A 21,367-nucleotide genomic window follows, 5' to 3' on the forward strand; every position below is an offset into this window, starting at 1 on the left:
TTATGAAGGAATTGTTAATCTATGCAAAAGTCGTTTCCGACACGTCAGTCAGATATTTACTTTCACTTTCCATTCAACATTTCACTTATTTGCTTTACGTGGATCTTTTCATTGTTTGACTAAGCATGCGTAGTTACTGTTAGCAAAACAAGTTTTATATTTGCCAGGCTAAAATAACAGTTAAAGTTACCTTTATCCTTAATCTTACCGCTGTTACATTACTTAATTTTGCATATTACTATAGTCAAACTCTTCCTTTTCTACTGCTCTTGCTATTTCTATCGAAGGAATTTATTCTAAGTCATTTATTATTTCATAGTTGATTTTCTTCCCAAAGTCAACACCCGATCTTAAAACCAGTTTGACCAGTTTATTAATGAGATTAGTATAAATTGAGCAGCATAGTAACTAGCTCTAGGATTGTGCTGTAACTGTTGCGAGGACGCTACACGGCACTGCTCTAGGTTGGTTTAGTCAGGACTCTCTAAAGTTGGCTTCGGCAACTTTCCGGGAAAGAGATGTTCCTTCACTACCTTCCGAAAGTACTTGCCTTCTTACAGCCAACCTCCCGCTAGCCAGTGGTAGCTCTACCATTTGTAAACACTCAAGCGGTGAAATAAAGAACAAAGAAGACGGTCAACCCTTGCTCAGCGTGTACGATCCCCAGCTACCCCCAATACCATAAAGGAACCACAAAAACCTCGTAACACTGGTATCAAAACATAATAAAAACTGAAATACTCACTGCAAACCGTCTCTTCATCATACTACGATTGCTCCATCATTTTGTTGGCATTTTTTTTAAATTTAAGGAACAATATTTTGCGAATAAGTCGGGTTTATAACAAACATAGCGTGCATACTATCGACAGTATTTTGTAGACTAGATCGTATAGTCTAGAAAATAAAACAGTTTTGAATTGTGATATGATATCGAGCTATATTAGTCGGTTTTAGAATAACCATAAACGGTATCCAACGTATTTTATAAACCAGATTGTGTGAAAATATACGTGAGTTAAGTCAAGTATACGTTTATTGTTTTATTAAGTGTTCTCAAGTGATTTTAATTGCATTTCAAAATGCGCATCTATTAGAAGGATCCAATCTTTGGTAATAAATTAAAAAATACCAATCAAGGACTTCTTATTACCTTAACAAATAGCCATAACAAGGTGCAGTACCTTCGGCAGAGATGGGAATATTGTTTTTTACTAGGAGATGAGAGTTCGTAAATGGTACAAAGCCTTTCGGTTATTCCGTTTAACGAAGAGATGTGTAGTATTTTATACGCTGTGTGTGTTTGTCGCCCTCGAAATTGTGTTTTTTACCAAAAGCGCGATATTCGTTTACCAAGGACGAAAAGGACGTCGTACTTGTGCCTTGAACAGTTCACTCTCCATAAGTCATCCAAATACCAACGTGAACAGTTCAGATGTGTGTGAATCGCAACAGCTATTTGCAGAAAAAGGTATCGCAAAATACTTGTCGGGAATTTGGCAGAGTGCAAAAAAATCTAATGAAAGGCTCAGGAAAAAATCGAAGATGGAAGAAATCGAAGCTGATAAAACAAGAATGGATGGAAAGCTTCCTGATATGGAAAACAATTTTTACCCGCCCGTGGATTTTCGACTGGTAACCCCGTTCGTAGCGCCGAGAGCTGATGACGAGAACTACTTTCTTGTGATCATGGTACATTCAGGAGTACATTCACCAGTACACAGGCATCGCAGAGATGCTATACGACAAACCTATGCCAACGAAACGTATTCTCAAGGCAACAGATTGCTGTTATACAAGGTGATTTTCGTTCTTGGATTTAGTGAAGACGACACTATAAACAACGGAACAGCACACGAAGCTTTAGAGAACAATGATCTTATAATAGGAGACTTCAAAGATAACTACATTAATCTTATTATAAAAGTGTTCATGGGATTCAAATGGATACACGAGAATCTCAGAACGCAGTTTGTGGCGAAGTGTGATGACGACTTCTATCTGAATGTACCCCGTATTTTGGACTCTCTTTTAACAACACCTCACCATCAACGGTTCTTTGCCGGGCGTGTGTGGTGGAAAGCCTACGTCCTTCGTGACATCAAGAGTAAACACGCAATAAGCAAACGGTACTACGACAAGAAATTTTACCCGCCTTACTGCGATGGCTTCTATGTATTCACCACTAACCTCCTTCCCCATTTCATCAACCTGACATCTAAATATCGACCGTTTCATGTTGAAGACGCCTACCTGGGTATTTTATTAAAGCACATGGGTGTTACGCCGACGCCGTTTGGGGGTATAACATTGAGTGAATGGATAACTGGACATATACCAAATGTGAAGAATTGCTCTTGGGCCACCAGTACCGTGGTAGGCCACAAGCTAGACGCCTCACACATCCATGACTTGCATAGCCGGATTAGGGCGGTGAATCCTGAAAAGTTGGGACCCGACGACTGGGATCTTTGCGCTTATACCAAATAGATCAACTCTACTAACTTTGCGCTACAAGATCAGCTTTATCAGAACCTTTGCAGAAACCCTTAATAGATCAACTTTACTAGAAACTTTGCGCTATAATAATTCTAGATATATCAACTCTTTTTTAAACTTTGCTGTAAATGTAGATGGATCCACTTTCCTAATAACTCTGCCACACCTAGATATCAGAGATCTATCAGGTCTGCTAAAGACTTTACCCTAATCTTGAATATGAGCATCAACTAACTGATTCTAAATAAATCATCCCAAAGAAATCTTACGATGCGGCTTGTTTGCTATTGATGGTAGATTAAGGGGGGGCTTTGCTATCGAGTACGGTGGAACCCCGCTGGACAGCTTTTGGGCTTTGTGCCCTTATAAACCTGGTTTGAATTTACAGAAATATCTTTTGTCAGCAAGACATAATAGCAAGATGCCTTTTCATAACAGAAAGTTGAAGTTCTCCATCGCATTCATACGCGTTTGATTGTATTTGAAAATTTTAATATACGCTGAAAGTATCTTGGATACTGGAGGCTGTTTGCCTAAATATTGCCACTAGGACAATTCTCGTGAACAAAAGAAAGTTTACGCAGCTGACGCACGGTGCTGTTTCTTCCAAAGCTCAACACTCAACGTTGAGGAGCAGGTTGTTAATAAAGCATGACAAGGCCATCTCCCTGATTAAAGCATTTTGTTTAAGAATCCGAAATACTGGCTTTAAAGTTCTTAAAACCTTTCACTTATATCAATCTAGCCAAGTCAAAGCATAGGTTTTCCTCGCATTTCCCACATCAGATAATCTCACATTTTCAGGCTCCCGATAATCTGAGATATTCCAGGCATTTTCCTTTGCAAGAAAATTTGGAAAAATCCATCGCGTTTTTTCGCGTTTACCGAGAAGGATAACTCGAGTAATCCAAAGCTTTTCCTGAACAGAAAACGCATGGAAAATTAACCCCGTATAATAACCCCGTTTGGTCGCATTTTCCTCGCATTTTCCTTGGTAGAAAAATTTGGAAAAATCAATCGCGTTTTCCCGGCGTTTACCGAGAGGATAACGCGAGTAATCCAAAGATTTTTCTGACCAAAAAACGCATGGAAAATTGACCCCGTAAAATACCCCCGTTTGGTCGCATTTTCCTCGCATATTCCTTGGAAAGAAAATGTGGAAAAATCCATCGTGTTTACCCGGCGTTTACCGAGAAGGATAACGCGAGTAATCCAAAGATTTTCTGACCAGAAAACGCATGGAAAATTAACCCCGTTTGGTCGCATTTCCCTCGCATATTCCTTGGTAGGAAAATTTGGAAAAATCAATCGCGCTCTCCGCGGCGTTGCGAGAGGATAACGCGAGTAATCCAAAAAGAATTTCCTGTCTAGAAAACGCATGAAAAATTAACCCCGTAAAATAACACCGTTTGGTCGCATTTTCCTCGCATATTCCTTGGTAGGGAAATTCGCGTTTTCCCGGCGTTTACCGAGAAGGATAACGCGAGTAATACAAAATGCAAGATGCCGGTTCCTTGCCTGAAATAGATCCTCTCGAACAAATTGGCGGAGTTGTTGTGGGGATCTGGCTTTGGGCTACCTGTGAATGCATGGCGCGAGTACTAAGTCCAGTGGGTGGAAACGAGGCAAAATTCAAATTCAAAAGAGAACACGGTTGGATCAGTCTTTGTGAGGTTTATAGCGGGTTTCAGCTTAGTTTTTGCGAAAATTTCTCTACAACAGCTATAGCAACTGGCCTTTACCCATGCTCAAGGAGAATTCAAGTCGAAATGGTGAGTATTCTAGTAGAAACACTAATTAATTACGAGCGTTTTGGCATTCAAACAATCACTCGTTGAGATGATGAGGTTGTGAAAAAGCCAAATAGCCGTTATCTCGATAATGTTATGTGTAAGTTTGCCTTTCAACTCAAGTTTAAGATTGAGAAAATGTGGACAAAGTGTTTCCTCCTTTCTATGTGTGTTTATTAGACGCGTCCTCTTGAGGCACGTCGATTTGGTAAATAGGCGCCATTATACTGAAGCCCCAACGACATAAACTAAATAAGATCAATTTACTCTGTGCTTGGTCCTCCAAGGTATAACCGACACAATCGAATTACAACCAAGCGTTCGACTGTGTTCGATTTCCTGAAGAATTTTTATAATTAGATTCTGTTTGATTATTGAACATAATTCGATTGTATTTGATTATATCTAAATATTTGATTGAATACTTTAATCCGTTTAAATTTTTGCATCTGGACATAATAAATAAGTACAGACTGGGCAAAGTAAAATAAAATAAAATTTGTTACCTCTCCCCGCCCGTGTCATTTTTGGGGCAACTTAAACAAATATTTGTTACTATTAACTAAATGGCTATAGAAAATATAAGTAACCTAGTGCCACTTACATTGTAAACATTACAGAATAAACATTAGTAATTTGTGATAACAAAATGCTCTGAAGAATGAAGGAATATACCTTGTTGTCTTCCAAACATGTATTGTCATGTAAAAAAAAATTAGCAGAAAAAAATAAAAATATGGACAATAAAATAAAATGCCACCCACCCACAATTTTGTTTTTCTAGAAATCGGGATGGGAAACACCACCTAATAATCTCAAATAGTTGAATTTGCACCCACTCATGGATCATGGTCTCCTTACCCTGAGCATAAGCTCTTATATAACAAAAACAGTTAACATTTTAAATGTCCATTTATGTAATCATTGCAGAAATGAAATAACACCAAGCGTCTTTTGCCACAGAGGAGAGAGAAGCAAAGCCAGGATGCAACATGATGATGGGTTATCCAGCTGGTGCTTTGAAGACCTTGGGATCTTTATATCAACAACTAGATGTAAGGCATGAAGGGACATGTTTTCTTCAATTGTAGACTCTGGGATTGTCAGTAAGCAAAGAACCAGGAGACATAGGCTCTCCATGGCTGGATCACTGGAAAACCTGAGTAGTAGTATCTAGAATTTCATGGCATTTCATACAGTCCTTCTTGCAATACATCTACAGTAAACACACGCAATAAGAACCTACTTTTTTCTGAGTTACTATAGCCTAAACATGTTCTTATATGAGAGGTGCTCAGTAATATTTTAGGCTATTTACTATAGGCTCTTCCTCTTATAGTAGATTCTTATTTTTATATGAAGTTGTGGTAGCATTGTCAGGCAGACTTATTGATGTAGATTGTTAAAAGAGCCTTCTTATTTTTCTTTTTTTTTCCTGGCCATCCTCATCTCTAAAATTATGAACCTGCTCCAAATGCTTGGCCTAATAGGTTCTTATACAAAAATGGGGTTCTAATTTGAACATTTTAGGCCAACAGGTTCTTATACACAGGTGCTCACTGCAATTGTAAAAGTTCAATATGTTCTATTTAAAAAAGATATTTCTTTTTGGACCCTCACCTTGTGGCATTTATTTATTTAGTAGTGTTCATTTAGTTATTTTTTTATCGAATGTTTTTAGAGAAGCTCAGCGATTTTACTAAGTGGAAGATGTATTGCACAGTACCTTTTATACGAAAATTATATTAGGGGGTTATTAGGTATTCTTTTACGTTCCAATTGTTTATGCGAGTTATAATAGTTTAAATACTTATTTATTTGAGAGCGATTACAAGTTGTTATTTGATATGAACGATTATAATGACATGCTGTTTATTCAAAGTATATAGGATTTTAAGCAGGGAACGTTTACAAGAAACTATTTATGTGATATGTTGTAAAATTACGATACGATGTGACATGTTAAATAAATTTGAATTTTATTAACATAATGTGTTGGTTATCTTAAAATACATAGACAAATCTGAGAGAGGAAAGGTAAAAGGTTGATGATCCAGCGGGAAAGAGCGGAGAAAACCCAAATTCTGAAGGAATAATCCTGAAAGGAATATGCTGGGAAAACTGGAATTTTCTAAAATAACCCTGTAGGGAAAACGCGCATTATCCTCGAATAATCCTGCAATGATCAAGTAGGAAAACTTACATTTTCCGCCTGGTAAAACGCGAGTTTTCCTTCCGTTTTCCTTAGAAGGGAAACTCTCATTTTTCTGAATTTTCACATTCTGGGAAACGTGAAAGAAAACGGCACGTACTCCAAACTTGGAAAACTGTTAGGAAAATGCCGAGGAAAACGCGCGTTTTCCGATCGGATAATTCGAGGAAAATGCCACGATCATGTTGCGTTTTCTGCGAATTTTCCTCGCATTATTCGAACAGAAAACGCGGACTTTTTTTTGCCGTGCAAGGTGCATGCGCCTGCGCACAGGGTCAGTGGGTGGCAATGTAGAATGGTGCATACACCTATTCCAATAAAGGTTGTCGGTGCAAATGGCGATTGGCAAATGGCAGTTCTACGAAACCATGCGTCTCGAAGAATATGGATAAATCAAAACAATTATCCATTAAAGGTAACCAATGCTTGGCTTTGACATTGCTGGACTTTATTTAACACCTTTAATTTTACCAATAATTAGTACCCATAAGCAATTTACCATTTGCACTGACAACCTTTTGTGGAATAGGTGTGTAACAAACCATCAGAAAACAGACAAATAGGTGCACTTTATATTGAGGCGCGCTATCAATATAAAGTTAGCCGGCCAAAGTTTTATTTTGACAAGCCTTTCTTAACTGAGGATACTGATGTGCACTCAGCATTTATCTTTTGTTTGACTAGTGAAGTTCATGTCATTGGGTTTTTACAAAATTATAAGATGGCCGAGCTAGCGCGCGTTACACTGTAAGGGTAAAAACAAGATTAATTCTGTTGCAAAAAAGAGATTCCACCTGTAAAACTAGATTAAGGTAATTCCCTTGAAATAGTTAGAATTTTTTTAACTTGGCATAAACAATATTGTAGTTAAGGTCTTTCAAAAAATGTAATAAAAAATGGGGGTACTGACCTCGTTTTCACAACAGAGGGGCGTAGAGATGACGCGTTTTTACTGATCGCGCAAGGAAAAATCCCGTTTTCAAAAAGAGTGCCTATAGTCTTTAGAAAATTATGTTCTGTTTGTCGAGCTGCCAAAATCCGATCTCCTAAACAATAACCCGTAGTAGCTAATGTTCAAAACAAATCAAATTTTAAGAGATCGCACTAAAAGACATTGTTTTCGCCACTATTCATACGGTAAAAAGCGCCATTTTGAAGTATTTTTACGGCTTTTAAGAGAAATAAAAAAACTTCTACAACCCAACTTTTTTTCTTCTTTCGGTATATCATTTTTCCGTATATATTTAACTATTTGAGCAAATAAAAAATGGGGGTAACCGACTTCGTTTTTCTGTTAAACCGATTTTAAGTAAAAAACGCGCGCCTTTTGCTGTGTTTTCTTGTACAACTGTGGCGCGCGGGCGCACTTAATACCGGAAAATTCGAACAAACAGCGTTCGCAACTATGCGCAGAAGGGGTGCGCAGTGCAATTTAAGAGAATTACCTTAAGGAATTAATAATAATGATTGTTCTTTAATTCTGTGGAATGAGGAACGTATCAAGCCATCGCGATCATTCCTGCATACAAGGCATGGCATCATTTGCGCTACTTAACACACTGCTTTTAGGAAATTTTTTATTAAAATTATCCAACACTCGCCAGCACCAGCCAGAGGTGTTTAATGGAAACAAGGTGTTCAAACAGCATTACTTGGTGGTCTCTCGCCAGCGTTTCGCTTTTTTCCTGGCGCGCATTGCTTTATGGGAAGTACAGACTGTGTCTCGCGCCTCTTCCAACTTCTAGTGACTGGGTACGAGTCTGTTTTGTAGAGTTTGAAATTAATCTGGAGGGTTTTTCCAAGTCGTTTGTTGTAAAACAGCTGAAATTCACATAAAAAAAGAAATTGTGCTGCTTTTCTCTATTGATTTTATCGTCGTTCGTGCCATATTTAATCAGATCCCAGTTACTACAACATGGATAATTACTTGAATATGGAATAAAGTAGTGAATGTGTTAAGAAAAAACTCCTTCAAAAATTGTCCGTGACTTTTCAGCGATGTTCGCCTTAGTGAATAACAGATGCGGTAGTTTGGGTGCACCCAGCAAACAAAGTGTAAAATAACTATTAAAGTATTTTATGTCTTGTATAACCTATATTTTATCATTTCTTAGGGTTTTCCGCGCTGAAATATCTTTTTTAGGTATTAATCCCGGGTTTTCAGAAGATGCTAGAGAAAAATTGATATCCGATGGGGACCTTTTGAGACGTAACGATGTCTGAAATCTATTCTTGTAGTAGGAGAATCCTAGGAGACCTAATTCAAGGTCTCGAGCATTTTAGTTGAGCAGCCACTAAGACTCGAAAGTTCTAGGCAACCTTTCTGAACAGATATTTAGTAGAAAATGATAGATGGGTGCCGTAAAGCAGTAAAAGATATCATTAATCAACAATGTCTTTTTGAAAAACAAAAGATGTGACCTTGTATTCCTTTTTCTACCAGATAATCCATGTTTGTGGATTACAAATTTGCATTTCGTGGTAGGAGCAACATGAATAATTCAGACTTATTGTGCTGATAATTAACGTACGGACTCACGCAAATGACACATGCTCGAACAAACATGGCGTCTGTCAGATTGAAACGACTGTGTCGCAAGTTCTTTGGCAATCCCGGAGGATTTCACAAGAGACCACTGGCGTTTTTTTTCATCTTTTCCCTAGTGATCTTTTGCCAAGTTCTTATCGTCAGCCGAGAGATGTTTTATCCCAACTCTGAGGTTCGCCGTTATGATAGCACAAGAACAACAACAGTAAACAACACAAAAAATATCTCGAATACTCTGTCGCTAGAATTGACGAAACATATCGCTGTTAATGGTAGAACGGAAAAGGGATGGAAGGCTAAAAGCCTTAGAAACTCGAGAAGACATGGTGGCAGCGAAGACCATACTATTAATCAATCTTCCTCAATACATGGATTTATTAATGTCAATGATATCATAGTGTCTATCAATAGGACGTTGAATGAGACTGCTAAGCCAACACTAGATCACAGAATCGTGTTCGAGTACTGGCCAACTGTGGAATTTAAACTTCTAACGCCTGTTATAACGCCGATTGCGGACGATAATGAGTACTTTGTTGTGATTATGATTCACTCTGGTGTTCATTCCAGCGTGCATTTAGATAGAAGAAATGCAATTCGTAGGACATGGGGAAATGGTAGAAGATCAACCAACGACACAGGTTCCAAAGTAGACAGCCTTTCCTTCAAGTTAGTGTTTTTACTAGGTAAAAGTTACGACAAAGTCCTAGATGACAAAATCGCCACGGAGGCTAAGCTATATAATGATATTGTAGTGGGTGATTTTCACGATAATTATACCAACTTGATCATCAAGGTCTACATGGGGTTTAAGTGGATTCAAGAGAACATGAACTCCAAATTTGTCATCAAAGCAGACGATGATCTGTATCTCTACCTTCCGCGATTGACACATCGTCTGGCTAAGGCAGGTCCGAGATTCTTTGGAGGGCTTGTTTGGAAGGATGCCCCAGTATTCAGAAGTATCACCAACAAACATGCGATCAGCATGATGTACTATTCAGAGAAGCGATATCCACCTTACTGTGGTGGCGGGTTTTACGCATTTACTAAAAACCTTCTACCAGATTTCATACGTCTGACAACTCGTTTTCGTCCGTTCCACGTAGAAGACGCTTACTTGGGCATTTTATTACGCCACATTAACGTCAGGCCTTCGCCTATGTATGGAGTAATGTTGGGCGATTGGATGCCTTCGAGCCTACCCTTCATCAAGGACTGCGAATGGGCCATGGCTATAGCTGTAGGTCACAGTTTTAACGGTTCACACATTGATCACGTCCATTCCAAAATATCTTCAATCGACCCGGAAAGCCTGACGCAGGCGGATTGGCTCAAGTGTCGACGAAGGCGGCAACCGGGAACGAACGAAGGGAACATCGTAGCTGCTGTGTGCGGTATTTTCCTTAGTTTAACTATGATTTTTATATATATCGTGGTAGCGTTTCTCCCTGGGCAGTTCGACTACCCGGAAGATTATGGGTTTATTCAGAACAGGAGACGATTGATGCCACGCTATCAAAGGCTTAGGAGAAATTCCGTTAATCTCTAAAGTCCTTTTGTATATTAATATTATATATTTAACGAGGGCGGGGGGGAGGGGGGTGGGTGGGTGGGTTGGGGGGGTGTCAGGTTTCCCCTATGAAACGTCCAGGGACCCCAAACCTAAAAATTGAATCCTGCAACGACATAAAATTATCCATAATACATTATCAAACATAAACAAAATTGGTTTTGGGGCAAAATATGCAATGCCAGCATAGCTGAACTTAGAACCAATTTCGACGAAATAGACATTGTGCAGTATAATGCTTGTAAAAAAAATTATGATCATAGAAATGCATTACATTACGAGAATTCGTAATATTTTCGTTTTCTGTTATTAAATAAAAAACATAAAATTATTAATTGCCTGTCTTTATCAAACGCCTGAGCGCTGGTAGCTTAAATATATATAAATCAGAAATGGAATTAATTGAGTCAATAACACTATAAAATTTGTTTATCATGATGTAAAAATACATCAAGGGCGCTGGTAACCAAATACTTATAAGATATGCTTAAAAAATATACAAGTAGGGGTAGCGATGGGTAAATCCGAGACTTGCCGAGACCCGTGATTCAGATTTTTCAAATTTCGGAAACCGAGCCCGAGCTTTTCAGGTCTCTCCGAGCCTGAGAAGAGGAAACCCGGGCCACAGGCAGCCCAAGGCTACTGTCAGTGGCTTATAAAGAACGTATGGGGGAATTTGTATGTTAACAAAAAAAAAATACTTTATCGTGAAAAATAAAATTTTAGACCATGTAATATTGTGTTTGAGTCTTTCTTTATTTCAATTTTGCCGATAGAATGTCAGTCGAGGGAGTTTGAAGCCCGCTACGAATTGTGTTTCTTTTTGTAGCGGGCTTCAAACTCGCTCTACTGACATTCTATCGGCAAAATTGAAATAAAGGAAGACTCAAACACAATATTACACGGTCTTAAGTTTTATTTTTCACGATAAAGAAATTTTTTTTTTGCTATTATTTGACAGTAGCCTCCTGAGCCTTGGACTGCCTGTGCCCGGGCCATGGTGAACAACATAAAACAGATCCATCGCGTTTAACCAATATTTTTGACTCCAAGATCGAGTTTGAAAATGCGAGACTCCGAGACGGTGGCAGAAAAAAAAAAACACTTCGAGACCTGCATAACAACGCCGAGATTCCGAGAGTTTGCGATTTTAAGACTTTCGAAATCTCGTGGTATACTCACCGCTACCCCTACAAATCAGAAATGAAATGGGTCAATATCGATGCAAAAAATAATATCGAATAAAGTAATAGAGAATTTTTTTTTTCTAGCTAGAATAATACGTTACTGGAATCAAGTAATGTTATATATAGACTAAAACAAATCTTTTGTGTAAAGAAATAATACTTTGGAAGCCTTATAATTCTGGTCTATAATTTATTTGTTAATTTTTTTTAACAATAGTCCCTATTTAAATAAAAGATTTGTCTAAATATATGGATAGTGGGAGCTGTAAATGAGGTGCGGGATTCATGCTTCTTCGGTTGAAGTAAAGGGAGTTCGAATCAATGTTAACGTAATAGATGTTAAGTAAACTAAAACAGACTCTATTTTTCGGGATTAGGAATAATTTTTGTAAAACAAAAGAAGTGACTATAAATAAATAATTTTATTCGTGGCAACTGACCACCATCACCAAAGTGTCTGTGGAATTGTTTTATGGTTACTTTCCTTGTTGATTTAATCTCAGAAATTTATTCATGATCCTCTGTAAATGATGGTGCTTGCTTTCTCGAGGCAAATTACAAGATTTCGTTTTATTTTATTTCTATTTGTACCACTAACTGAAACACAAACTTTGCTGTCGGACTTCCTATAAATCTCTAAATAGAAAACGAGACAATCACAATTGGATAAATCGTTTTGCCATTGTTTCTCTTATTTAATACTGATCTCATATATAAGTTAGTTCCACTATCTGCTCTAGTAACCGATATTTCATGACAGTTTCAATTCAGAACTTTGTTAATAAGTAATTTTTTAATTGACACTAAATTATGCAAGCTTTGACTGAGAAAGCCCCCGTGTATTTACACATCTTTGAAAATTTATACTTGGGAGAAAAATGGTGCCTTTACGAGGTTGTTTTACGCGAATACTCCGATGTATGACTTTCACATCTGCTTTTAATGGTCGTCATAGGAAACAAATGTTTCTGTTATTTCTCGCCCTTGTAATACTATGTCAAGTTGTTCTTGTCACGAAGGTTTTGTACGTAAGATCGGAGAGTCGTTCCCGCCAGTTCAACGAGAAAAACTCTGGCGCTCTGAATACAACACCTGCTTTACTCACAACGACTAAAGGTACACAAAATGAGGATGCATTGAGTAGGGGAAATTTCCCGAAGGTTATACACCTAACTCCGAGAAGAACTCGTAAGAAAATTATGCGTTTACTTCCTAAAAAGGTGAGAACTACGGCGATATCAACGTCGGCTTTTCAACCTACTATTAATTCGAGTCTTCTCGACATAAATTCTTCACCTAATTCTTCGTCTATATTACACGTACCTCCTACGTTAGATACTAGAATTTTAAATCAATTCTGGCCTCCCTTGAATTTTACCTTGGTATCTCCGTGCATTGCCCCGAAAATCCAAGAGAGCCCATATCTTTTAATTCTTATCAACTCGGCTGTTCATTCGAGCACGAACAAGGACCGTAGAAATGCTATACGAAAGACATGGGCAAATAAGAGAGTTCAGACGGACGGCTTTGGACTAGGAGCGAAGCATGGATTTCCGTTTAAAGTCCCCGTTGGCCGTTCTTTTCGATTGGTTTTCCTCTTGGGGCGAAGTTATAATGAAACAATCGACAAGGAGATCGAAGCCGAATCACAACAACACAATGATCTCGTGGTTGGAGATTTTCCCGATAATTACGTCAACCTTATAATAAAAGTCTACATGGGATTCAAATGGGCTAGGGAAAATGTGAAAAGCAGGTTTATTCTTAAAGGGGATGACGATACCTATATTTATTTACCTCGGCTAACCAACATTCTGCAGTCGGTACCAGAACGCTTTTTTGGCGGCTACGTCATGACAAACGCACAGGTATACCGCGATGTAAACAATAAACACGGCATAAGCAAGCCGTTTTTTGGAGAGGACGTTTACCCGCCTTATTGTGGAGGCCCGTTTTACGTGTTTACAAGTAACTTATTGCCCGATTTCATTCGACTTACTTACCATTTCAAGCCCTTTCACATTGAAGATGCTTACATGGGGATCTTATTACGGCATATGGGCATTAGGCCGGTCTTTATACCGGGGTTTTTATTGAATGATTGGATGCCAGGAAACATACGAAACTTTAAAGCCTGTGATTGGGCAACGGCTATTGCAGTTGGCCACAAGTTGGAAGGGGAATTAATAGAATATATCCATTCAAAGTTACCTATTGTTGATCCATCAAGGTTGACCTCACAAGAGTGGCAACGCTGCCATCGACGAAGCTCCCCAAGAAGTGATAACGTACTATCTGCTGTGTATGGTATATTAATCTCGTTATCCATGATCCTGGTATACGTCACAGTGGCATTTCTCCCGAGTAACCAAGACGTGTATGATGAAAGACCCTTTTTCAACAGAAGACAACACTATTACCCTTATATTCCCAGGGCAGGGAGATGATGAATGGTAATCATAGTGGGGTGCTTACAGTGGTTGTACCTCAATAAAGCAGTCATTTGTACAGATCCCAAAGTATTGGTCACCAAATCACTGTATTTTATACCTTTTTTAAGTGGGCGCTACAACTATTTCACGGTCGCCCAAAGTGTAATGCCTCCTGTATTTTTCAATGCGAAAAAGAATTCTGCTAGTCAGATCGAAGAACAATGAATTAGATGACACGATTTTTTTTCAACGTGTAAAACACGCTTTACAACTTAAAAAGTATTATAGACGCAATATTTTCAGTCTCTAATTTTTCTTGTAAACCTCTTCTAAGCGGCCAACCGGCGTGTACCCAGGATTTGCTGAAGGGGTGGGGGGATGCGCAGGTATCAAACCTTAATACAATAGTATTTTACAATCCTTTAAAAGGAAACGACCCTCTTTTTGGTGGCTTTTTTGCAAGCTCAAGCCAATGGGAAGGTTATTTCATTATGCTACAGAATTTGCCATAAGCTTATTTATTATTGTAAATACATCAAATGGCAGGTCCACTAACAATATTTAACGAAAATATATATATATATATATATATAGCCGCGCAATAAAGGTATTGCTTGCAGGTCGAAACAAAGTGTTTTTATGTTCCCTTAAGCAGGGGCGGATCCATAAGTTCCAGGAAGGGGGGGGGGGGGGGGGGGGGGGGCAAAGGAAGAGTTTCAAGGAAGAGGGGCCCGGACCCATTGTTTTCCGTGTATTTCCACAGGGAGCCTAAGCTCACAGTTAGTGGATTTTGGGTTTTGTGAGAAATTCTTAATAAAAAACACACGAAGCTCATAGAGCGGTTAGAATGATCATTGATTACCTCTGTTCGGACACCCCTTATATATATATATATATATATATATATATATATATATATATATATATATATATATATATATATATATATATATATATATATCCCTACCTCACTCTACATGGACGATTTCCTTTCCCAAACTGGTGAACTAGTTGAAGAAAGGGCTTCTCTAGACATCTCATTTTACCATCTTGGGGATCACGTGCCCCCAGTGCCCCACCCTCTGATACGGGCCCATACAGATAACCCTGAACAGAGAAAAGTGTAGACCCATTGTCCTGTTCATTGGTGGTTTCATCAAGTTCAGAATCGACTTCAGTAAGCTTATCAGAGACACAAAAATGGTTGAGGTCCTGAAGAAAGGGGTAGATCCCTTGTCCTGTACATTTATGGTTTCATCCACATCGATTTCTATTTCTGTTCATTTATGGTTTCACATCGGTTTCTAAATTAAGCAAACCTATCTACAGTGTTTTTTCCATGGATTGGCAAGATAAGAAATGGGTGCTGGTGTCGAGTTCATTTCCTTTTCTGTGTAAGCAACCCATAAGCAGTAAAATAATATCAATGTTTAAATTGACCTGAATATAGAAAGGTGATGCCCAATTTATTTTTCGCTGTTTGTTTTGTTCCGTTTCTACAGTAGCTTCACCGATCAAACAAGTTGCTCTGAATATATAGAGAGTTTTCCCATGTTTATTTTTCGCAGTCATAGTATTTTGAAATATAAGAAAATCCGAGTAATTTGTATTAGTTCTTACATTAAGTTCAGTTCATCATTTAAATATTATATTAGATATGTTAGAAAAATAAAAGGCTTTTGTGCTGGACCAAGAAGAATGTGCAATTTTCACTTTGGCTTAAAAAGAACTTGTTGCCTGAGAATCATCAAGGTTTCATCGAATCCAGTAGCATATTCATCTTATGTATAAGCACCCCTAACTCCCATGTCATCTCAAGCCCGTTATACTCCTTCTTCGCCACAAAAATTTTAGTATCCTTTGGGATGTGGTACACTTGGGTTATCATAACGTAGATGAAGTTCGCGTTTGCGCAGACTTCCGTACCGCGGGCCTTTGTCTTCTTGCTGCAATACGCGCGCGCCAATTTGTCAATTTTGGTGGCAGTAAAGCTGACTTCACAATCATTACAGCCTATCTTCTTCAAGACGTTTGCTGTTTCCGGTAGACCGTAAAGCTTGGCTGAGGCTGCCCCCTCTATGGCGTAAGGACTTTGTCCTACGAGCTTGAATGTGTCGATTGTTTTCTTGAGAACTTGTCTGCAGTGGCTGATGTTCCCTGTTCCAATGTAGAGCCTTGTGCTTGTTCCATTGGTTACCGTCAGTAAAGATCCCGTGGGCGAACAAGGGCTTTTTAAAGGTTTCTTGGAAGCTAGCTGTTTTTTGGAAACAAGGGAGACAATGGTATCGAAGTACGCTTTTAAGAAATGGTCATAACCTCTTTTCGTGTATGATTTGGCGACGACAAAATGCGGCGTTGAGTAAATGGTCAGAATCTCCGTAATGTTGTGGCTCGTAGAATTAGTCTCAAAACCAATTGAGACCTTCATGTTAAAATCAAAGTCGATCATTCCCACTACATCTGTTGTACCTTTAAAATGTTCATGCAAAAAAGCACCGCGAAGGAAATTCAACGTCGACCATTGAAACAAAGCCAATATCTCGCATTTAATGACAGTTATCGACTGACTGAAAGTCGGCAGAAAGGGGTGCTGAGTTGGATCATCGAGGAATTGCTTCAACGGCCCGTAGAAAGAGGAAGGGAACATTCCTTTCATGGTTTGTTTGACAGTATAAGGGATGAAGACATAGATTGGCGTTGTCTGGTGGTAGGATTTGGGAATGACTTTTGTCGCAGCCTTGGTGAGTTTTTGAAGAGCTTCCACCAGATGGCAGGAACTATTCATAGCGGCTTTGATGTCCCATTCGTAGAAACTTTGTCTTGGCTTGAGTTGCTTGATGTCTGAAGGGTGGACGATGTGTTTTCGGCGATGGAATTTGTACACTCTAAGGTGGACGCCGTGAATGGAGGGGGTTATCGTGATGGCGTATTCCGTGCAGTCGGGCTTGCACAAGTGGAGTTTTGCTGTAAATATAACATTAACATCACTTTATCTACCACCACCATCATCACCAACATTGTCACACAACCGACATGACGGAAAAACTTCGAAAACACGCAATTCTACATAGGGAAAGAAGGACTTATTTTTCAAAACACAAATAACATGAGACCGAAATACACATACCAAGATTTTGATCATCCTTGCGCTATGTATAGGCTCAGGCACGAAAAGCTCAAATTTCAATCACACTTTACAAAAAGTCGCATTTTATATTTTCTGTATTACTCACTAAGTACTTAGATAAATTTTCCGCCTTATTAGATATGGGCTTACTTGAAGCGTCATGTCATGTTTTTCAGTCATGTCCACACAACCAATATTTTGTCATATGCAGCCTTCGTCATCATGTAAATATTCTTACCAACACTGACATCGATAAAAATTATTGTAACCATCATCATGTACATTAGGCTCATCATACCATTGCTGTAACCATAATCAACCTTATTATCATCATCATTCTGCTCGCAAACATTATACTTATCCCATAATCATTTTACCCTTGCCACCAACAACACCATCGTCATCCACTAATCATAATCATTTCACCCTTGCCACCAACAACACATTTGTCATCCACTCATCATAATCATTTCACCCTTGCCACCAACAACACCATTGTCATCCACTCATCATAAACATTTCACCCTTGCCACCAACAACACCATTGTCATCCACTCATCATAATCATTTCACCCTTGCCACCAACACCATTGTCATCCATTCATCATAATCATTTCACCCTTGCCACCAACAACACCATCGTCATCCACTCATCATAATCATTTCACCCTTGCCACCAACAACACCATCGTCATCCACTCATCATAATCATTTCACCCTTGCCACCAACAACACCATTGTCATCCACTCATCATAATCATTTCACCCTTGCCACCAACAACACCATTGTCATCCATTCATCATAATCATTTCACCCTTGCCACCAACAACACCATCGTCATCCACTCATCATAATCATTTCACCCTTGCCACCAACAACACCATTGTCATCCATTCATCATAATCATTTCACCCTTGCCACCAACAATACCATCGTCATCCACTCATCATAATCATTTCACCCTTGCCACCAACAACACCATTGTCATCCACTCATCATAATCCTTTCACCCTTGCCACCAACAACACCATCGTCATCCACTCATCATAATCATTTCACCCTTGCCACCAACAACACCATCGTCATCCACTCATCATAATCATTTCACCCTTGCCACCAACAACACCATCGTCATCCACTCATCATAATCATTTACCCCTTGCCACCAACACGACATCGTCATCCACTCATCATAATCATTTTACCCTTGCCACCAACAAAACCATCGTCATCCACTCATCATAATCATTTCACCCTTGCCACCAACAACACCATCGTTATCCACTCATCATAATCATTTCACCCTTGCCACCAACACCATCGTCATCCACTCATCATAATCATTTCACCCTTGCCACCAACAACACCATCGTCATCCACTCATCATAATCATTTCACCCTTGCCACCAACAACACCATCGTCATCCACTCATCATAATCATTTCACCCTTGCCACCAACAACACCATCGTCATCCACGTGGCGACCAGAAACTTCACTGAATATGCCCGTTTCTACACCCCCCCCCCCCCCCATTTTGGGTTGGGTGTGGGGGGCTCCGATAAAAACAGACGGGTGTGATCGTCGGCAAAATCGATTTTAACCCTAGATGGCACTTTGGGCGTGGTCAAGAGATTGCAAATTGGGTGTGGTCAAAGGGTTTTTTTGCAGAATCGAAAAAAGAGGGTTAAACACCCCCTTTCGAATAGCAGTTGGTCGAACTTTTTACCCTAAGAAATAGCAAAATCCTTCAACACCCCCTAAGGGATGGCAGTCGAAATTTTATACCCTAAAAGATGTGATGATCAACCCCGTCTACTTTTCTGGAGGGTCCCCCCCCCGCCCCGGATTTCTACGGTATACGTCTCTGTTTTGACGACTTTTAAAACAGTCTTTCAAATTATTATTGTACTGTAAACACGTCTCAACAGACATCTATTTATTAAGTTAGGAGAAAAATTCTGAGCAAAACAGGAATAAAATGACTGAAAGTAACGCTCTCTATCGCGTGCGTAACTAGCGAAAGTTGACTGAAAATCTTAGTTATTTCAAATTATGATCATAAAACGCCTTCGCTTTGTCACTAAAGTAATAAAAAAAATTGCTACATCGTTTGCTCTGGAAAAAAAAGGAACCGAAACGACAACCAAATGCGATTTGACCGCGAGCGAACCCCGGAGTTTTTTGGCGAAACCGCATTCTGATAATCGTTTTAGTGAATTACATTAGTTAGGTCGATTTGGCACTCAATTGGCACTGATGCCAAACGAGAAGCTAAGCGATTTCGATAAAGAATTGTTCTAAAGCATTTTATAAAAATGATTCATGTCTTTTACCTGTGGTTTGCACTATGGTCGCCCCATCACTGATTCCCGTCCAAGTGACCACCAAAATCAGTAATCCTATCCACATTGCTGCTGACTTCTTTGTCACTTTTGCTTCTTTGACCAAATTCGAGGTTAATCATCCATGGCTAAGAGTTTTCCTAGTCCTGATGAGCCAGTTTTTTTTGGACACACGCTCATAATAGCATGTGACCCACCTAAAGGGAGGTGATCCGTGAAGTGATCTGAGAGGTTAACATATCAAAAGAAAAATTCTCCTTAATGATTGCATATGCATAACAATGTTTTGATTGGGTGAAAATCAAGAAAGATCATTAGATTTTTTAAGAAATATCATTCTATAGATTCTCCTCATTTCAACACTATAATTTCATGGATATAGTAAAGAGAATTTACATGTAAACCAGGAACTGTGTCAGGACCTGCCGTGGAATCTTAGCAATTTGACTGAATCAGCTGACCAATATTTTAATCATTCTCTAGAAAATCCTGTATTTTTCGTAGTTTTCGTATTTCATGTGGATGTATTTTTCTCAATAGTTTTGTATTCATTACCGTAAACCTTGCCACGGTAGTAATATATATCGCATCATTTTTATTGACAAATACTCATCTTCATATTATTTGAAAGCAACTCGTTATACCAACACAGTCTTCTAAATTATCAAACGAAAAACAAAAACAATAATAACATAAACTGATGAATTTGTAACAGCTATTTGGATACCACATTCACGTCTCACTTTTGCACAGAATTCAATTTTAAGGACAGAAATTTACATCCTGTCAAAATCTTTAGGGAATAATTCTAGAAAACGCAAGCTGAGAGCCCGAAGCAATCGAGCGATTAAAATGACATCAAAATATTGAGCAGGAAAAGAAAAATAACTCCCCGCAAGAGATCCAATGGTTGATGGCCCCTAATTAAGATCACCTTTCGAGCACTGGTACTTTAAAAAGTTGTCTGATTTTAGTGCATTTCATCAAATATTAACCACCAGCAATCACCAGGTTGTTTTAAAGTGTAAGAGGAGTTTTAAAAGACAAAGCCATAGCTTTGTTTTGGGACTCAAATTATCCATTACCATAGCAAAACGATTGATTTATCCTCGTTACTTGCATATTGATGGAGTAAAGAACTTAATGTTTGCGTCTTAAGAGTCCTAACCTAAGACTTGCTACCATATTCGAATCCGAATTTCGTGTATGAAAGGAGGACAGCAGTAATCTAGACTGCGATAAGCATCTAATGCTTACAGTCTTTATAAAATCCGATGATGTATTTGAAATATAAAACAAACGGAAAAGAGATTGGGACATTTGATAAATCATTTGTTTAGTTATTTTATTTTACTTATTTTCTTTGCTGACTGCCCGCCACGCCAGAGAACGACGAAAAAAAATTAATTATTTCAATAAAAATAAGCCCTTCCTAAATAGAAACTTTATGGCTGATTTGTAGTGCTGAATAAGGTACTTAATAACGTTGCTGTATTTTTGCGGCCAAAACCCGGAGCGCGCGCCATCCAAAAAGTCACGTGATTTCCTAGTGCGAGTCGCCTTATTGTTATATTTTGTAAACCCCACAAAAGCAGCGCCGACAGAGCCCAGCATTGCTTGCACGTTCCTTTGACTAAGACAATGTCGAGCCACC

General features: G+C 38.8%; 4 protein-coding genes and 1 long non-coding RNA gene across 5 annotated transcripts; 4 read left to right on the forward strand and 1 right to left on the reverse strand.

Moving 5' to 3' along the window:
- Nucleotides 1-1,122: 1,122 nt before the first annotated feature.
- On the forward strand, nt 1,123-2,767 carry LOC5506803 (beta-1,3-galactosyltransferase 4). The gene has a single exon (XM_001627428.3). It carries the CDS (start codon nt 1,222-1,224, stop codon nt 2,488-2,490), a length of 1,269 nt encoding a protein of 422 aa, XP_001627478.3. The 5' UTR covers nt 1,123-1,221; the 3' UTR covers nt 2,491-2,767.
- A 1,212-nt stretch (nt 2,768-3,979) lies between these two features.
- Nucleotides 3,980-6,275, forward strand: LOC116614348. The gene is made up of 2 exons (XR_004294480.2): nt 3,980-4,271; nt 5,220-6,275. It is a non-coding gene; the product is annotated as an uncharacterized LOC116614348 (long non-coding RNA).
- Nucleotides 6,276-8,944: 2,669 nt separating this feature from the next.
- LOC116614347 lies at nt 8,945-10,744 on the forward strand. Its single transcript, XM_032375257.2, has one exon. The coding sequence runs from the start codon at nt 9,045-9,047 to the stop codon at nt 10,599-10,601; it is 1,557 nt and encodes a 518-aa protein (XP_032231148.2). The 5' UTR covers nt 8,945-9,044; the 3' UTR covers nt 10,602-10,744.
- Nucleotides 10,745-12,616: 1,872 nt separating this feature from the next.
- On the forward strand, nt 12,617-14,868 carry LOC116614349 (N-acetyllactosaminide beta-1,3-N-acetylglucosaminyltransferase 3). Its single transcript, XM_032375258.2, has one exon. It carries the CDS (start codon nt 12,688-12,690, stop codon nt 14,254-14,256), a length of 1,569 nt encoding a protein of 522 aa, XP_032231149.1. The 5' UTR covers nt 12,617-12,687; the 3' UTR covers nt 14,257-14,868.
- Nucleotides 14,869-15,376: 508 nt separating this feature from the next.
- LOC5506778 (ectonucleoside triphosphate diphosphohydrolase 2) lies at nt 15,377-19,899 on the reverse strand. Its single transcript, XM_001627444.3, has 2 exons — nt 19,705-19,899; nt 15,377-17,205 (listed from the first exon to the last, which is right to left on the reverse strand). Exons 1-2 carry the CDS (start codon nt 19,778-19,780, stop codon nt 15,989-15,991), a joined length of 1,293 nt encoding a protein of 430 aa, XP_001627494.2. The 5' UTR covers nt 19,781-19,899; the 3' UTR covers nt 15,377-15,988.
- Nucleotides 19,900-21,367: the final 1,468 nt, after the last annotated feature.

This window comes from Nematostella vectensis, chromosome 9 (genome assembly GCF_932526225.1).
Source record: "Nematostella vectensis chromosome 9, jaNemVect1.1, whole genome shotgun sequence".
Lineage (NCBI taxonomy): Eukaryota > Metazoa > Cnidaria > Anthozoa > Actiniaria > Edwardsiidae > Nematostella > Nematostella vectensis.